Below are 18,706 nucleotides of genomic sequence, written 5' to 3'. Positions count from 1 at the left end.
AAAAAAAATTAATGGGTTGTTGGAAAACATACAACTGCCACTCAGGGATGATGCTTCAGATTCTTGCTCTCAAATCTTTGCTAGCTAGCAGACAAGTCTTCCCTCGGGCTATTAAACTCTACCCATTTTCTTCCTGCTAGATAAATATTACAGGCCGCTGTGGCAAATGGACAGAGAGAGGCATATTAGAGTGAAATCTGAAGCCTGCAGCATAAGCTTTGGTGTGGAGCAGCAGTGGAACCTGTTTCCACTTCTTCTGGACGTCAGGAGATTGTAAAAGCTTTGCAGAGGTTCCCCCAAACAGTGAGAGATCCACATTCTTCCAGCTCTCTCGGCTGCTTTTCTGCATTAATGTCCTAGTGGTCTGATTAACTAGAACCCAGGCATGAGAACACCTGATAATCTGATCAAATAGGGTAACTCTGGGGTAAAAATAAAGGCCTTCAAAAATGTAAAAATGACATCAGTGCTTGAGCCACTGGTACTATTTGAAAAAATAAGCACAATCCACTATATTTGTGTGTGTGTGTGTTTTTTTTAAACACCCAGCATATCTGAACCACAATCAGCAGCATGAAATGCATCTATGGGTAGGGAGGGAATCCCTCCACCCCTCGTTAAATTATTACACTGTCAACGTGCTAGTTGAAAGACTTTACTCAACACTGGCTGGCACCTTGCCCTTCATCAAGGGGGTGAAACCGACACCATACAGACACGGCAGGTGCTTCATGAGTGATCAGGTTCCGCCCGACACCCTTTCCTTTTCAGGTAGATTCGATATATTCCCCAGTGGAACGCAGTTACAGGAGAAGAACATATGCGTTTTGGGGGAGGGGCACTGATATGTCTGCTGCTACCCAATAACGGGACTGTCCATTAGAAAGCAGCGGTGGCCATGCTTTCCAAGCCTCATAAATCACGCGCCCCCCTGCCCCTTCCCCGAATTTACAAGTTCACAATTGACCTTTGCAGCCACCGTGGTCTGGCTCAGGTTGTTCCTTTAACAGCAGCACAAGAATGCTAGGGCTGACGCCGCCGACAGGCCTCTGCCCCTTAAGCCAAGACATCCTGCTTTAGGGGACCTGACGAAGACGAGATTTCTAGACTCTAGCCAAATGGAACTCGCACATCAGAGACCCCCCCACACACACCCTCCCAAAGCCAAGAGGGCAAGGGAATGAGTCATTCCTATGGCTTGTATTTTTACAGCAAGCAGAAGAAAGGATATATTTAAAAATAAAATAAAAAATAAAAGGCTCTTTGAAGAGACCCTGTCCATGTGATCCATGCAGGCTATCTTCCCACCTCATGAGACTCAACCGTTACAGCAGAACAAGGCCCTTCCTGGCTCCCGTAACTGCAAGGTACGTACCTATCATTCCCTAAACTAGAGAGGTAGCTTGAGAGAAGCGAGATTCCACCAAAGGTGAGCAGGCCCTTCCGGTTAACTATTGTTTAATCTCTTATTCCTTTCCCTCAAGGAAATGAAGAACCGGATCCCCCTTGAGAAAGAGGAGATAAATACACTCGGCGAATTCCACACATGCTACCGCCGGTCACACAAAACAAGCGAGGCCCAGTAGTCCCAAAAGAGGCTTCCTCAGACTTCCTGTCTGGATCAGCAGGAGCAAACAGCTACCTCAGTCAGTCACTTTCACTTCGCCAGCCGGGTCTCCCTGCCCAGAGAGTCTACAGGAAAACGTTTCTGAGAACCAGGCAGCTCATGAGGAAAGGCAGTGGGGTCAGGACCAGACTCTACTCCCAGCTCGGCAGCAGAAAAGAGAGTGTACGACTGGTGTCCCCCTTCTAGGGAGCATTATGGAGATCTTCATGGTTCAGAGGTTGCCAGCAGGACTGTCGTTAGATGAAGCACGTTTGGAGCTACCACTCCACCTATCACAATTATGGAACTATGCCGCACAGGGATTTGTACTGGCCTTCGGCAGGGAATGCCGAGCAATGGGGAAAGGCTAAAACTGGACAGGACTCCTAACTACCGGAGCTGAAGACGGAGGGGGCCCGGGAAAGGTGCTGCAATGGTGCAGGCAGCTCTATGTAACAGTTCAGCCACCACGTGATGGCATCCTTACCTATCAGAAGAGCGAAGAGACGTGCACCATGTCTGGGTGGCTTGGACAGGTCTTTCCCCTACCCAAGGAGCATGTGCCATCAAACTGGCAGGGGGGAGACTTTGCCCAGGCAAAGAGGACAGTTTAAGCCACCCAGCTCCCATTAATGCCAATAGGAGTTAGGCACCTAATGGTCCTGGGGGAAGTCTTCCCCAGAGACTTGATTGCTTTTGGCTAGTTATGTCACAAAACTAGTTCCGATGTGTGGTTTCCTTCCTCCAGTGGCCTTGTACAGCATCTCACCAGCTGGTCATGAGACGGCTGGAGTCACAGTTACCTCGCCCTGGTCTTCTGCCGTACGTGGTTGTCTGAAGGCTCAGTTGAATGTACAGTTATACAGTTAAAAACCAGCCACTCTAACACAGTGAGACCAAGCTGGGGAGGGGAGGGGAGAGAATGACCTTAGAAAGACTAGGTATATTCCGTAGGAGATCACAGGTTTGAAACCCTCTGGTAGGAGCTGGGGGGAAAAACATCAGTGCTGGAGGAAAAACAAAACAAAACTCAACAATCCTGACCACTAGCAGGCAGCGTGGAGACCATTTCAAACAGGGAAAGAACCCTGGGTGGAAATCTGCTGTTTGGCTTCCTGTAGGATTTGAGGCATCTCACCCATCCTCTCCTTGCCTCTCCAAAGAACGTTTCTAAAAACACTTGCATCCGCCACAGCCCTCGTGAGAGATGGTTCTCGCCGGACTGTGGAGCAGCACAGAAAACGGGCAAAGGATCAGCTACGCCCCGAGAGCCTTTGGAGTTTGCACCACACTCCTGGGTTGCTGCTCGATCAGCCTTGTCAGTGCCGTGAGTAGATCCGAAGGAAGATCAGGACTTTTCTTCCCTGGGCCAGTTGCTCGGGATTCCATTCCCAACACAGCATCTCCGCACTGGCGGCAGAACATGCCGGAGCTGCAGAGAAATGCCCGGTCTCCCTTTGTATCGCCAACTGTCGGGTGCACGACGCAGTCTTCCCTTCAAAGTGTGGCAGGGCAGTAATGCTGCTGCAGCCGCTGGAGGGTACTGTCTCCTCCATCACAATTCTGGTAGGCCCAAGCTTACCACAAAAAGCTTCTTGCCCTGACCGTCACATTGACTGGAAGAGTAGCCAGTATCGCCCTGCAGTCTGTTATTAATTGGGCTCAGACTCCTTTCCTTTTCTTAGCAGGCTAACCGCCCAATGCGGCAATTTAGTAGCCCAAGACGATCACTGAACACGCCGTGCGTGCCTGGAATATACTCGAAAACCCCACGTTTTAAAAGCAGAAACTTTTCCTAGCTACACCTGGAAGATCAGCAGGGAAGGACGTTGGGCTACTAGAAATCAACTTTCCAACACACAGTAATGCAAAAGGACCTCAAAGCTTACATGAAGAAAAACAGGATTCCCTAGTCTGTCCTTTCTCCAGCGTCTGGGTTAGGACAGAGCCCTGGCTGGACACGAAGAGGAACAGGACAAGGGGAGCTAAGAAAGGCTTCCCTGTTAAGGAGCTGAGTGTCAAACAGACACAAGAAACGTGGGAGAGAATTTAGTGCTGCTCCTCTTTCCCCAGCTAGGCTAAAAATATTACCCACGAACCATCTCTTTGTTCTTGCAGTGCCCCTGCTAATTTCCCCAAGCAAGCTCAAGGGATCTGCTAGTCTCAACACCTTCCCTTCTCCTTCTTGCTCTCTGCCAACACACGTGCAAGAGCTCTACCATCTGGCAACTGTCCCTGCCCTCACCCCAGCCATTCCGCATTGATAGGTTTCTCTGTGTCCAGTGCTACAGCTTTCGACACTAGCCATTTTCAAGCCCCCACGAGAAGGAAGTATACAAAGCACATGATCTCCCCCCCGCCCCCACACCATATTTTTTTTAACCCAAGGGAACAGGTTTCAAAAGAGACAACATAAGCAGCAGCACATTTCCCAAATGTCAGAAACTTCAAAGACTGAGCCGCGCTTGAACGCAGGCATGAAAAAACAAAACAAAGAAAGCAAGCCCGTTTCTGCTCGTTTGTTGGATGATGGGTATTTCCCCAAATGATGGTGCTTTGCCGTTTTGGGAAGGGGATGGGGGAGGAAGGAGGGCGGTTCTGTCTTCTACTGAAGGGCAGGAAACGGTGACAGACAGGCAGATGTGTGGACACAAGGCAGTTTGCTTTGCCGTCACATGGCGGTGCGGGTGGGGGTGCTGGGCTGGTTGAACCGCAGCGTTTTACATAGCCAACCCGCAAAATCCACCTCTTCCACTTCAGAGCGTTTGATAAAGGCGTGATTCTGGAAGGGGAAAAGACAGAGTAAAGCACATGCATCTCTTTCGTCTATCACAGCTCACAAGACACTCCATACTTCCCTACCACAAAATCCTCGTCCAGTCTACACTGCATACTTACTTCGGTATAACGACAGTGCTCAGGGGTGTGAAAAGTCCACACCCCTGAGCGACACAGTTATACCAACCGTAACCCCCCGTGTAGGCAGCGCTATGTCCAGGGAGGGCTTCTCCGGCTGACATAGCTACTGCCTCGGAGGGGGAGTTATTAATCTGACGGGAGAGCTCTCTCCTGTTGGCTTAGGGCTTATCTCCACTTACCGGGGATTCATGTGCAGCAATCGATCCACCGGGGGTCAATTTAGCAGGTCTAGTGAAGACCCACTAAATCGACTGCCGATATCTCTCCCGTCTCTCCGGTACTCCACCGGAACGACAAGCATAAGGTAAGTCGACCCCAGCGGTGCAAACGCTGCAAAAGTCGACCTAAGCGACCTCGACTCCAGCTACGTTATTCACACAGCTGGAGTTGCGTAACTTAGGTCAACTTAGCCCCATAGTGTAGACCTGCCTTTAGAGTTCCTTCTCCAGACGCATTAAAACGGTGCAGCTGCCCTGATGTCAATTTGGCAGGCGGCCCTGCCGCCCAAAGTCAGTGTAGGAGGCTCACTCAGACCAGACACGGGACAGTGGCACCCAGTGGCAGGATTCTGGAGCAATTACATACCCTGAAACGGCAGCTGCACTTGGCTGGCTTCAGCAAGCCCCTCTCAGGTCTAATCCTGCCATCTGCGAGCCAGCACTGATGTAACAAGGGCTTCCCAGGCAGTGCTTTACAGGACGTGAATGGGAGGATGAAGGGCTGCCACAGGGTAATGGCGTCTGCTGCTGCTATACTAGATAAAAGCCCGGAGCTCTGTCTCCCCAAAGCAGTTCTAACCCAATGACGGGGTCTATATCACCCAGTGACTCATCATGTTGCTAACGGTTTGGTCTGACAGATGCTTGTGCTGCAGTGACAGCTTCTTGCTGGAGTCATGCTGTACTGCCAGCACTGTTCTGATGGAGCTGGAGGACCGGCTCGTTCTGTTCCCCAGCCAAGAAAACCAGCTTTTTAGATAGATGTCCAACTAGCTGTGGGGCTGGGTTTTTGGGTTTTCAGACAGTTTATCAGTAGGGGAGGGGTGACAGCCATACTGCTCTTTAATTGGCTGATGCACTGCACAGGACAGAATGAACAGACACTGGAGACAGAGCCCCAGTGAACAAGAAAACGCATGCATCCCCACTGCAGCCCAACTGGCAAGCCTCGTGGGAGGACACAGCTCCAGGTGCACAGGCAGAGCGGTGTGTGGTCTCAGAACTGGCTCAGCAAAGCTCCAGAGCTGCAAATCCTGTACTCCCACCCCCCAGGCGGAGAGCCTTAGATGCAGAACTGACCCAGAGTGGGCAGGATCTGAGGAGCCTGCATCCCAGACTTGTGGGAAGCACAGCTCCCCGCTGGCTGTCACACTGGGAGATGGCATGTAAAGGATCTGCCACTCCACGGAACCACCAGCCATTGCACCCGGAGGAGGGGGGAGGCAGGTGATGAAGCCCAGAGCAGCAGCTCCAAGAGGTATTGGAGGGTGGGGAGAAGAGCACAGTCTCCCCATATCCCAGTCCACAGCAGCTGAGGAAACCAGTGCACAGCTGGGGAGAGGCTCTGGAGCTTAACAGGGAAAACTGATCTCCCAAACCGCCTGGGAAGACATGGACATTTCTCGGACAGAAACTACTGTTTTCCTTCCAAAAGGCTTCTCTGAGGAACCATGTGCCTGCGCTGGGCTTGATTAGCAGGATGGGCTGCAGGACCTACGTGTATTGGGCCCGGTTCTGGAAGACTGTAAATGCATCAATCTGACTGGCATCTTCCTGCAGCTTTTCCCTCACCTCCCACTCAGTTCAGCCTTAATGTCGCTTTGGAGCTTCCAGTGTCTCAAGAGGAGGAAACCAAATCCAATTGCATCTGCATCTGGTAAAGGAATGGAGGAAACCCCCACCCACGATGCAAGGCCGAGGCCCGAGCTGCCCACAGTACAAAACAACTTGCAGCTGCCCACTTACCATCAGCATCTTCAGATCTGCCCGTTCTGCTGGATTTTTAATTAAGCTGAGAACAGAAGAAAAGGCAGGAAAGATCTGTCAGACCCCTCTTGTGAAAAGCTGTTTATTTGGCCGGGAGGGCTACCCAGCCTGGTGTCTGGTTTATTTGGAAGCCAGAGAATCCTGCCGTCAGCAGACCTAGACCTGGTCACTTCTATCACAACTCTAAAAGTGACTTTATGGACCCACTGCTGAGGGACACCCTCCAGGTCTATCCTAGCAGATTCCTGGAGAGCGGGACTCCCTTGAACAGTCAGACCTCAATATCAGATCTATCCAGGTTCTCATGCCACACCACAGTATCCATGCACTTACCAAACCCTGCAGCAGGCTTAGGAGATAAACATCATAGAAAAACTTCAGGGAAACCTGATTCTCAAGGAAGAGTCTAGCAGAGGTTGCTGCTAAACCACTCCCACCCTCATTTGAAAATAAAGATGAGAGTGTAAGTTTCTGGCAGTGACCAGCCATTTTAGGTGCCCAACTTGAAACACCAGAAAGACACCTCATTTTGAGATGGAGCTGCTGGTCTACAATTCTGAAAATCAGGCTTCTTCAAGGAGTTTCAAGTTGGGCACCCAAAAATTGAGGGGAGGGATAGCTCAGTGGTTTGAGCATTGGCCTGCTATACTCAGGGTTGTGAGTTCAATCCTTGAGGGGGCCCATTTAGGGAACTGGGGTAAAAATCTGTCTGGGGATTGGTCCTGCTTTGAGCAGGGGGTTGGACTAGATGACCTCCTGATGTCCCTTCCAACCCTGATATTCTATGATTCAAAGTCATTAATCATTGTGGAAAATTTAGGCCTAAAAAGCTGCAAAAGATCAACCCATATCTGAGACTGAAGTGCATCCATGAACCAAAGCAAAGCTGGCGGGTCTCAGTTCAGGCCCACAAGTCATGATGTTGCCTCTTTAGGTGTATCTAATATGCTGGCTGACAGCATCCCTTAATGTTGAAAATTAGCACTGTAACGTCTAAATACAACCAACCCCTCCTTCCCAAGTACACAGTCTACATTAATTACAGGTTCTTCAGAACATGAGTCTTAAGCAAAGGTAGCTAAGCTGGCAGTGTCATCAGAGCACGAAGCCCCAAACAAGGCAAATCCAACTGAAGAAAAACAATCCCTTCTAAGTGACGAGAAGGCAAGAGATTAAGAAAGAAGGTCTCATGCTCCTAGAAAACATTCTAGGCAAGCTTCCTCGGGGTGAGTGTTTGGAAGGATACCACATCATGGAGAAGGCTGTCAATAAACCAGCATCGGCTGCAGAGTTTATCTAGGCATCCTCCAAAAGTCTTATTATAAATACAAAGAAGGACTGGAGGACTGGATGACTCAAGTGACCAACCCACACTGGTAGCAACTCCAAGCCATTACCCAACAGCGATTTTTGTAGCCTATATGAAATGGGCCAGTGGTCTTAGTAAAACAAGCGCCCACCTAGGAGCTCACAGATTGAATGGATCACAAGGACTGACGAGGGTGGTCCCTCCAGGTCAGAGTGGAGGCACGTTGGCTGGGGCACATGGGAAAACGTGTGCTGCCACCTTGTTATGGGATGGAAAGTTTCAATCTCTAGGGCTGCCGAACCAGCCCCGGGCACAGCCTTTCTGTTCACTTGTAGAAAGAGAGCCTTACCATTTATTTACAAACTCCTGGAAGTCTTGCGTGAAAACTCCATTCGGCAGCTTAGGAGGAGGCTGGGAAAAGAAGCAGAAGGGTTTTCTGCATCAATGGGTCAGGAAGAAGCACAGTCACTGAAAAGCTGCAGCCCAAAGCCCTGACTGTTCATACGTGTTTCCCTTTAAACCTCAGAACCGTTGCTTTCCTTTACAGCCACTAGCCTCCCATCAGTGCATATCTTCTGCCAGCTCTACCATTCAAGGCCTTCGAAGGAAAGCCTTGCCCCCCCTCTCCCCCCGAGGTAAAGCACTGCCATTTGGCTAGGTGCACAGGGGAAGCAGAGCTGCCTACTTTTGAAGCATTAGATATTAGCTACTGCCAAAAGGTTGGAGTTCAACATCCCAGATCAGTGTTTGGATAAGACACAGCAAATCCCACATACCTGAAACCCTACAGCAGACGGAACTAACTCAACAGGTACAACTGCGGTTAGGTAACGACTCATCATGTCACCTTCCAGGGGAAGCTGCTCCTCCCACAGACTAGTCCTGCCTCCGTACTGGGACAAGCTCAATTTAAGACCCCAGATTGTAATTTATCTTAAGGTTTTTCAAAAAGAGACCAGGCGTTCGCCCCAGGCTGAGAACACTGGGGTGATCTGGCTCCTAGCAGAGGGACGGTTTATCCTTCACAGGTCTATGGAGGAGTTTGTTCTAAATGGCTGATTACTGAACAAATAGTTCATTAACCCTCAGGGCTCCCCTTTCTTCTCTTCTCACAGTTCCTCCAAAGATATTAGAAGCCCTTGTCTGCAGGGTCTTATTCCAGAGCTAGAGTAGACTTTAATACCAAGAGACAGGAAGAACAAATGGGAGAGACGGGAAGGGACCCAATACAAATAGAGTGAGTAGGAGAGAAGGAGATTTTAGTGAAGCTTTCAGTTCTTGTTACCCCTTTAACTGATGAGCAAATGAAGATTTTCGATCTATTCCGAGTCCAGAGACCCCAAAAGACTCCAGCAAACAGAGGGAAAGGAGATGAAAGGTGATTTCAAATACCAACCTCATTAACAATATAGTCCAGCAGTTCGAAGATGGCCATCGCAGGCCGACTGTCCATTCCGTGGCCTGTGTAGTTAAGAGGACAAAGGCAGAGTAAGAAACGGCCCAGGGACGAAGGTAACAGAACCTGCACAGTGGAGTTCAGACTCTGATGGAAGCAAAAGCAAGACAATGGGGATGGATTTTTTTTTAAAAGCTTGTTTTGAGCTCTATGGTTTCAACCTCTGCTACCAAATCCCTGATCCATTTAATAGCTGGGAGCATTTGGGAAGCACAAGATCATATAGCTTGGAGGGCTGGAAGTGGACCAAGAAGCCTTTTGCCTTTAGATCAGCAGTTCAAATCCAGCCACTCAACCATTACCATCTAATGGCTGTTCAGAAGCCTACGTGAGATGAACTTGGTGGCCTCAGTCCAGCTCCCAAATACACCACAACTGGCACGTATTTGGCCCCTTGGGGATCAGTCTAATCAGAGACCAAGGAGCAAATGGGCTGCTGAAACTGAACTAGCCTTTACCCCAGGCCAGGATTCAGGCACGCTAGCAGGAAGCTTGCTCTGCCGATACAAATGCTGCACCTGACCCGTGGGTAACAGCACTTGCCTCCAGGGCTGTCGCTTCTCACCAACAAAGTTAGTCAGCAAAGCAATATCACGCTGCTAGAGAGAGAAATTTCCAACTCAAGATCTGCACAGTTAGGCCAAGATTTTCCAATGATTCTGTGGGCCCAACCTGACACTCCTTAAAGGGACCTGATTTTCAAAGGGCTAAACACCAGGCCTCTGAAAATCAGGCTCCTTTCAAAGCGTCTCAAGTTGAGCACCCCAAATCACTAGTCATTTTGGAACAACTTGGCCTTCATGTGTGTGCTGCCTTTATGGGAGACTGATTTTACACACGTATTTTGTAAAAACCAGAGAAGCAAGTTAGTGCTGGTTCTGCTTCCAGTGTTTAGGTATAGGCCAGTCTTCTGCAGAACACATTCCCATTAGAACCCTTAGGTATTTGCCTCGCTTCAACTGTCCAAATGCAGAGAAATGATGAAAGCCAATGAATGGTCCTGGCTTGTTTCATACTTCTAACCCAGCCCCATAAACCAAAAACCATCCCAGCAGACAGGTGTCAATTTCGGCCCCTACCACTGACAGGGCGCCCTGGGGGTCTGGGCCGCGGTGAGATGCTGTGAGGTTCTCCCTCTGCCCCATCGACCATGGGACGGCCAAATATCGCTTCCAGTTCCTTGGAGTCTGGTGGGGGGATTGGGTACCTTCCGATAGACAGCTCCACCAGGGAGAGACCCATGCTCCAGATGTCGGACTGAACTGAGTAATGAGTGCCCTGCAACCGCTCAGGCTGTAATGAAAAGTCACAGATGTGCCTCAGTCAAACTGTACTTCCCAACAGAAGAGAGGTCACTACATGGAAGAGACCCCATTGACTGGAAGTAATTTGTGGCTATGGCACGTTACTGCAGAGAAACTCCGCCTCATACGGAAGGATACAAAACACTCCCCACTAATTATACATTTAAATGAAATAGACACGACTACCTCTCTCCCCCCCCTACCCCCCCCACCCAGGCTAAAGTGGCTCTTTCTTAGTGCATTTTTTCTGTTTCAAGGCTGAATTGCTGCGGGGACAGGCTGTTTATAAAGAAGACTGTGTGAGTTTCCAAACTAGAATCCTCTGAGGGCCTGCAACTCTTGACACCAGCAGGAAACATTAATATGCTCAGAGGAAATATGGGGAGCCGGGGAGGGGGGGATTTCTTCTACCTAGAAAGGTCATGTCCACAGAATGTGTAGTGCAGGTTTTATACACTTAAATGCTACTTGAGTGCAGCTCTTCTTTAAGTTCCGCTATGGCCAGAAGAGTGACTGGCACCCTGGGGTTATTTTCTCAGTGTATTCAGATCTAGTTTACTCAGTATACACGTAAAAAAAAACCCTGCCCCATACTACAAACTCCCAAATAGAATCTGAAAACCGAGCTGGGTTTTCTGCTTCTTACATCACTGCAGAACCAACAGGAGTCACAGCTGCCAGTAGAGATATGACTCAAAAATCACACAGAGCTGAGGGACTGAGAAAGAAGAGGAGGGTTTTTGTTTTTTTTTTTCAGTCTCTGTCCTAACTATAACTGCACTTGAAGAGGAACAGTGCCCAAAATACAAAGAAGCTCAGAGTGAAGGACACAAGTGCAGGCTGACAGCACCCCTAAGAACCCACATCTTTGTTCCTAGCCGTCAAGCTGGGGAGATGAACACTGTACGCCGCCCCGCTGAGGCAAACAAGCTAAGGACCAAGTGCTAGCACAGATTTAGAGTTTTGTAATTATCCTGGTCAGTAAATCTCCTGCTAATGAAAGCAAAGGACGCTGGCTAGAATGGGAGTTGTGCAAGTTTTCACAGACACATAAGTGTCAATATGCAACAATTCCACTGCAGATAGAGAAGTTACATTGCCCCCAGACTGTGTGAATAGAAAGAGAAAGCCCAACAGCATCTAATGATTAAAGGAACTTCAACTCAGACGTCTCACCTCTATCTGAAGTTCAAGTGCAACTCTAAGCCCACAAATATTGTCAGGGGAACTCAGGAGCACATATAGGACTTCAAACTACTTTTAACTCTTTTTTGAAACGGACTCGTTTTAAGGTTGATGGCATTCCTTTAAAAGGTGCAGATTTATGTAAGTGCACTTAAGTGTTCTTTGTACATCTACAAAATAAATCAGGCTGGAGACAGAAGTGAAGTGAGGTTTTGATCTAGCCCTCAATGATTTGTCCATATATTACAACTACCTCTCTGGTTGGCCAGGTTGCTTGTTTCGACATAGAAGGGTGTAACAGCAGGATACTACAGGCCAGGCTAAGAGATCCTGGTGGAGTTGTGAGTGATCCTGGACACTATGCTAACGCTCTGTCTGGTTCCTGACAGTGGTAAATCCCTGTCCCTTGTAGAATACATCTAAAGGTTTGCATAAGAATAAAGGGGCTTACAGACATGTAGGATCGAGTCCCCACAAAGGAGTTTGCCATGGAGTCAATGAGCTGACCGCTAACCCCAAAGTCACATAGCTTTATCTCTCCCCGGGAATTGACCAGGATGTTAGAAGGTTTCACATCTGAGAATAGAAAAGAGAGAGAGAGAGATAAAAAATGTATGCGCAATGCTAGGTAAGAACAATCCAGGTCTCTGGTTGTCATGAGAAGCTATTTTTAGATTCTCCCCTCTCACCTCTGTGCATGATCTGATGCTTCTCTCTTAGATAGGCCAAACCACGCAGAACCTAGAAGAAAACCGAAGGACAGAAAGAGGTAAAAGCTGGGAAGGAAAAGTCTTTCCCTTTGGAGAGAGATCCTGCACAGCCTTAAGATCCTGTAATACTGCAACATCACCAGTAAAGCCTCCCTGTAGCAACTAAGGGCTTCAGCTTTAGGGAGTAACCGACACACAGCCGAGCAAATGTTGGCTGCACTTTAGATCCACTCTGCTTAAGGAGATAAAACTTTCAGACAATTGAAAATCCCACAGTGTTAGATATGAAGTCACTGGTTCACTGGCTCGATGGAAGCTTTCCATGAGGCTCCTACACCAGTTTCTACCATCCCACCTGGGGCTGCAGCAAATAGTCTGAAATATACTAACTTCCCAGCTCATATGGTTATTCTTTTGACTCCTAGTTGATGATACAATAACAATATGCGTGGTGGAGGGAAGCCTCTCCTCTTCCCTTTGGGTTTTGAGTGAGCTCTGGGAGAGGGATACTCACCGCTATGCTGACTTTCCCCAAGATCTCCTCAGGAATCCTTTTGGCTTCTTTCAACACTTGATCCAGAGAGCCTCCATCCTAAATCCAGAGCAGAGAAGTTAACTGAGCACTGGCAGGAAAATAAAATAAGATAAATGGCCTGAAAAATGTTTCCCAGCTCTAGGCTCCACATTTACATACCTATGAGGACTGAGCAGTGTAACACATCTGGGTTCACTAGTCAGTAACACCAGATCAGACTGTTCACAGATTAAGGAAGATCTCTCGGGTAATCACCACAGATGGGTGTTCCGAGGATACGCCCATCTCTTGCTAAGCACTTCATGATTAAACTTTGCTATCATAGGAAATGCCATTTTAATGGCATCGTCTAACAAATTAATGTCACAGGCTTTCTGCACTGTTTCCCCTACACACTACTGTCAATGCAAAGGCAGTGCTGGCTGCACCAATGCGGAGGGGATACAACACGCCCTCCCCGCCAGATACAGCGGAAGATGCACACTGCAGTTCAGTGAATTCTGTTCAGTGGAGGGTTTGCAACATTTCCTCTTGGCTGGACCCCAAAACCACCACTTCCGCTTTCCAGAAAGTCTATTTCTCTGTATTTTAGCCGCCCAAGTAGGGCTGTGCAGCTCCTAGACAGAGTCTGATGTCCCAGCTCCACCACTCACGCCCTGAGCAACAAGCCTTTGCTATCAGAAAAAACTCTAGCATCACATACTCCTTTGCATCTACAACCCAGAGGGATCTGCCCAGTATACAGCACTGGAGAGCAGCAGCTTAAAAGGAGGGAGTTTAGGCTCACCATGTGCTCCATGCAGATGCTGATCTCTCCATCGCTGTAGAACGCTCCATAGAAACCCACAATGTACGGAGAGTTACACTCGTGCAGGACCTGCAGCTCTCGGATAATTTGATTACGAATGGCGGGTTTAATTTCTAAATGAATCAGCTGCAAAGAGAGAAAAATCAAACAACAGAATCAAGGAGCAGCTACAAGAACATGCAGCTGTAGCCTGGAAGTAAGGGAAGGGAGACGCAGGAGAGGGGTTTGAAAGAGCCCCACTTTGTCCTGTGCTGGTGAGAGCTGTTCGCCCTACGGTTACCAAACTACTCTTGATTTCTGCATCCTGCACAGAATGCAAGGGAGCACACTAGTCACCCCCAGGCTGACAATACAGGGTACAGTGCAGAAAACCAATGTAGCAAGCTGGGTGCAGAGACGACACCCCACCTAGTAAATGTTTATCACAAAAAAAGCCATCTCTACAGGCACTATAAAGGGTGTTTGAATCCCAAAGAAACCAAAGAACTAAAACCTGATCACTAAGAGGGAGTTGTTTGAAAGTTGAGGAGCAGATGCATTATTCCTTGGGCTCCATGTAGGACCAGTTTATCGATGTGCAAGGAATACCTCGCAGGAAGGGAAGCTGTAGCCGCTAGAAAAATCAAGCCACTCTCAAACAATAGTGATCGCCATTACACGCTTCAGAGTCTCCTGGGACTTCTATCATTCTACATGGGGAGACAGGGAAGGTTTGCACCAACAACTTACAGCCCTAAGTTTGACAATGCTCAAAATCTGGACACCCTTCCAGCTCCAGTACTCCCAAGCGAGATGCTACTGTGGAAGGCTATACAGATACTGTTTTCCAGGGGAAGCCAGTCAGTGGGACATATTGGCTCATCAGACCCATAGAATTTTACCTGTTGCTTTTAAAATTCATCCCTATAAGACAAGAGACCAGAGTTTCAAGTTAAGTCACATCATGGATCTAAACAACCGACAGAAATCATACGTGTTCTCTCACGGAAGGTTAGCCCTTTTTTTTTTTTTTTTGGACAGGCAGGTAAATTATTTATTTCCATTATTAGGTATCATTAGGTGGATGAACAAATTGTGTGTCTGGGACAGTAAGTTTTCGTGACAAACTCACAAGGCTCCTCACAGAACTATTCTAGCATTAACAAACATATTAAGTTGGAGGTTGAGAAAGGACGTCTCAAGGCACAAGGATCTCTGGGACTTTGTTGCTGAGTATGATCTAATGCATAGCAAGTGGCAAACAGTCCAGGAACCACTTTAACTGACCTGTCCTCTGCACTTCTTTCTGCAGGTTCTGCCACACTTTTTCTCTCCTTGTTAGCTACACCTCGCCCCTGAAAACTGTACAACTTTCCCACAAACCTCATCCAATTTAGTTGAGTTAAGAGCTGCTCTAATGCAAAGATAAAGCATGAACATGCTCTAAACAGTACATAGGGTTTGTCATAGTACAACTCATGTTCCATGGGCTAATACTGAAGAAGGGGACAGAAGACTGGATTTCTCAGAGAATTAATTATGGAAGAATCTCATCTTTGTGCCACTGTGTCAAATCCAGCTCAGGTCAACAGTGGCAGAAAGTCAGGATCAACTGATGATTGGTGGCTCATGCATAAAGAGTTTGAGAAACTTCAATTCATTTGCTAGTATCCCTATCACAAGAGTCACCGTTGCTGGTAGTTTCAGCATAAAGGACAAGGAGACTAAACTCTCTTCTCACCCCAAGAGGGGATGCTCCAGGTCAGGGTTGAAGCACAGAGAAAAGAACAGTTCTGCTGCCTGGGTAATGCCTGTTCTAAGGATACCTAGGAAACTTGGTCTCCAGGGTTCATAATCAGGCACCCTTTACCAGTATGGAATTCATTTAAGGAAGCAGAAGGGTTAGGATGGGCAAAGTCCTGCTTTTGTACCAGAGTAATCTGCTATTACAACCTCTCTCCTGTGTGGCACGATAGGCCAACACGAGCATAAGGACAATTTACTTGCCGCCTCTTTTACCTTTCGTGCCATAATGAGTCCTGAGGGTTTGTGCTGTACTTTGGTGACCACCCCACCGTTGCCAGCTCCCAGCTCGGAGATCCTCTCAAAGTCGTCATCCTTCAGCTCCCCAACCTTGGCTTTCTGGGTGAGGAAAGCCTCTAGCCTCTTCTTTTGCTGCTCATCCAATTCCAATTCTTCCAGCTTCTTCTGCAGATCGACCAGGTTTGCCCTGAAGAAAAACAGGAAGGAGCAGGACAAACTGTTAGAGCCGGTTAGGTCTCTGCTAAAGACAGAGAATTTGACGTCCCTTCCTCCAGAGGAGATGGCAAAACTGGAACTCTGGCTGTTTGCTAGCTACACAAACAGCCAAAAAGGCCCAGCGTAATACAAGTCCCATATATAGTTTATGTTGGACCCCTTCAGCACTGCCGATAGGGAGAAGGAAGCTAAGAGGAAAATCTTCTCCAAAGCGATGTGTATTCAGATTCAAATCTTGATATGGCAGAAACATAAACAAATGACGCCTTATTACAAAGGCACGAACCCTGGAATGTTACTGATAGGGACATAAGAATTGCCATATTGGAGAAAAATGATGCAACATCTTCCCAGAAGCACAGATCCCTTACAGAGATGCATTTTTTTTTACAATCAGCCATTTAAGCGAAACCAGGGGGAATCATTAAAACCTTAAAGGCGCTCCAGCAGCAGTGCTGCTCACTGCCGGGAGAGGAGCAAGCTGTGCCAGCAGCCGCTCCCCTTTCTGAAACCAGGGATACAGCTAGGCAGCCCACTAAGTAACATGAGAGGGACTTTCCATGAAGTCATGCAAATCCCCCAGCTTAAAACACTACACCCCTCACCATCCTGCCCAAACACGAAGCCTATCTATTATCCAAGCACAATGTGGTATTTATGCTCTGACACCATCTGCCTTTTGGTGCTCCTGTTAGGATATCTTTGGTCAGGAGAAGACTGGATTGTCAGTGTGGTAGGCCCAACGGTGTGGAGCTATTTCCCCTTCGAAATCCATCAATCCACAGCCCTTTAATCCACAATTTTAATTCGCCATCCTAAAATGTCTTTTTTTCTGAAGGTGCTTTTTACGATCACCTGCCAACCCTGACACCTAGAGCCCACCCCCTCTTCCCTGGCAATAGCACCCCATCCCCCCAGCTTTGTTTCCTAACTTTACATTCACAGGTAAATGTTTATGGTGAAGAATTGGGCAGAGCTCCAAGCACTTAGGACAGGTGACTCTTTATAGTTTGCGAGGGGTTTATGGGGAGTACCTGTAAAGCCCCCAGCATCTGAGCCCCCTTTGTCTCTCCGGTCCACCCACTCCCGCAGCATGACTACCCCACCATCCCCAGTACCCCCAGCACCACCTCTCTCACCCCACTCCCACGTCCCCAGCCAGTGTGAGAAGCCCGGCCAGGTGCCTTTGTCTCGGGCGTCCGAACCCCGGCCACTTCCCTGCCCTTCCCTTGGTCCCCTGGGGGCGACCCCTCTCATCGCCCCATTTCCACTTGAGCTCCTGCCCCCACCCCTGCCGTTCCCTCCGAGGGGGGGGCACCTCCTGCCCCGGCTCCTCCCATGCCCCCTGCCCCACAGAGCCCCACTCACGGTTCCCAGCCCCCCCCCGGCTCCCCAGCCCCCCACTCTGGACTCCCCCTCCAGCCGGGCTCCCGTGCCCCACACGCCCCCCAGGCCTGGGTTCCCCCCGGCCCCAGGCCGGGCTCCCGCTCCCCAGCCGCCTACTTTGGCCTCCCCTCCAACCCGGCTTCCCTGCACCCCGCCTGCCCCCCGCACCCTCTCTGCCCCCGGCCCGGGTCGCCCCCGGCCTCTCCGCCCCCGGCCCGGGTCACCCCCGGCCCTCTCCGCCCCCGGCCCGGGTCCCCCTCCGCCCCGCACTCACTCGGAGGAGCCGTCCGGGCTCGGGCCCTCGGCGATGGTCGGGGTGATTGTCAGGGCCGGCAGCACCGGCTTCCTCTTGGCCGGCATGGCCGGGCCGGGGCCTCCCTCCTGTCCCGCGGAGCCTAGCAGGGGCCCCGCCGCATGGCCCGGCCCGGGGCCGCCCTACCCCCCGCGGGGCTCGGCGAGCCGCGCTACGCGAGGCCGGGGCTTTGCGGCCTGGCCGGGGAGGGGGCAGCGGAGGCCGGAGGGAGTCAGCGCGCGGGGCCGGGCTGCATCGCAGGCGGGGCCGCACCGGAGCGAGCCAGGCTGGGAGGGGCGGGCGCTCCCGGCTGGCGAGGGGAGGGGAGGGGAGGCCGCGAGAGTCTCGCGAGAGCGCGCTCCCGGCTGCGAGGCGCGGCGCCGGGCAAGGCAGCGCTCGCCGCGTGCGCGCCAGCGGGGACGCGCAGGGAGAGGGATGGGAAGCGGGAGATCGCGGGGTGGGGAGGGGATGCGGGGAGGGGGAAGGAGAGATGGGGTGGGAGTAAGGTGGGGATGGGGTAGAGGGGTGGGGTTAGGAAGGGGATGAGGGGATGGGGTGGAGGGATGGGGGAAGACGGAGGGATGGGATGGGGTGGAGGGCTGAGGGGAAGGAGAGATGGGGGAGTAAGGTGGGGATGGGGTAGAGGGGTGGGGTTAGGAAGGGGATGAGGGGATGGGGTAGGGGATGGAAGGATGAGGGGAAGAAGGAGGGATGGGATGGGGTGGAGGGATGAGGGGATGGGGTAGGGGGTGGAGTGAAGGGATGAGATAGTGTGAAGGGATAAGGGGATGGAGTAAGGTGGGAGGGATGATGGGAATGGGGGTCGAGAGATGAGATGGTAAGGGACGGTGGAGGGATGAGGGGAAGGAGATGGGGTGGGGTGGAGGGACGAGGGGATGGGGTAGAGGGGTGAAGTGATGGGGAGGAGTTGGGATGGGATGGGGTGGAGGGATGAGGGGATGGGGTTGAGGGG

The 18,706-nt window shown here is 50.2% G+C and overlaps 1 protein-coding gene across 1 annotated transcript; it reads right to left on the bottom strand.

Annotated features, from left to right (window-relative positions):
* Positions 1–263: 263 nt before the first annotated feature.
* MAP2K2 (mitogen-activated protein kinase kinase 2) lies at positions 264–18,018 on the bottom strand. Its single transcript, XM_039515761.1, has 11 exons — positions 17,716–18,018; positions 15,816–16,026; positions 13,797–13,943; positions 12,989–13,066; positions 12,454–12,505; positions 12,216–12,340; positions 10,355–10,568; positions 9,216–9,280; positions 8,169–8,230; positions 6,490–6,535; positions 264–4,388 (listed from the first exon to the last, which is right to left on the bottom strand). The coding sequence occupies exons 1-11, from the start codon at positions 17,799–17,801 to the stop codon at positions 4,278–4,280; spliced, it is 1,197 nt and encodes a 398-aa protein (XP_039371695.1). The 5' UTR covers positions 17,802–18,018; the 3' UTR covers positions 264–4,277.
* Positions 18,019–18,706: the final 688 nt, after the last annotated feature.

The sequence above is a fragment of the Mauremys reevesii genome, linkage group 26 (assembly GCF_016161935.1).
Source record: "Mauremys reevesii isolate NIE-2019 linkage group 26, ASM1616193v1, whole genome shotgun sequence".
In the NCBI taxonomy this organism is placed as follows: Eukaryota; Metazoa; Chordata; order Testudines; family Geoemydidae; genus Mauremys; species Mauremys reevesii.
This window is presented reverse-complemented; position numbering and strand designations above follow the sequence as displayed.

Bases quoted from the DNA above. Each gene is read 5' to 3' on its own strand.
- MAP2K2 (XM_039515761.1), bottom strand. From the start codon at position 17,801: ATGCCGGCCAAGAGGAAGCCGGTGCTGCCGGCCCTGACAATCACCCCG. The intron at 12,341-12,453 runs GTGAGAGGGGAG...TTCTATTCTCAG, and splicing joins GCATCAGATCATGCACAGAG to ATGTGAAACCTTCTAACATC. The intron at 6,536-8,168 runs GTAAGGCTCTCT...TTCTGTTCTCAG, and splicing joins CAGGAGTTTGTAAATAAATG to CTTAATTAAAAATCCAGCAG.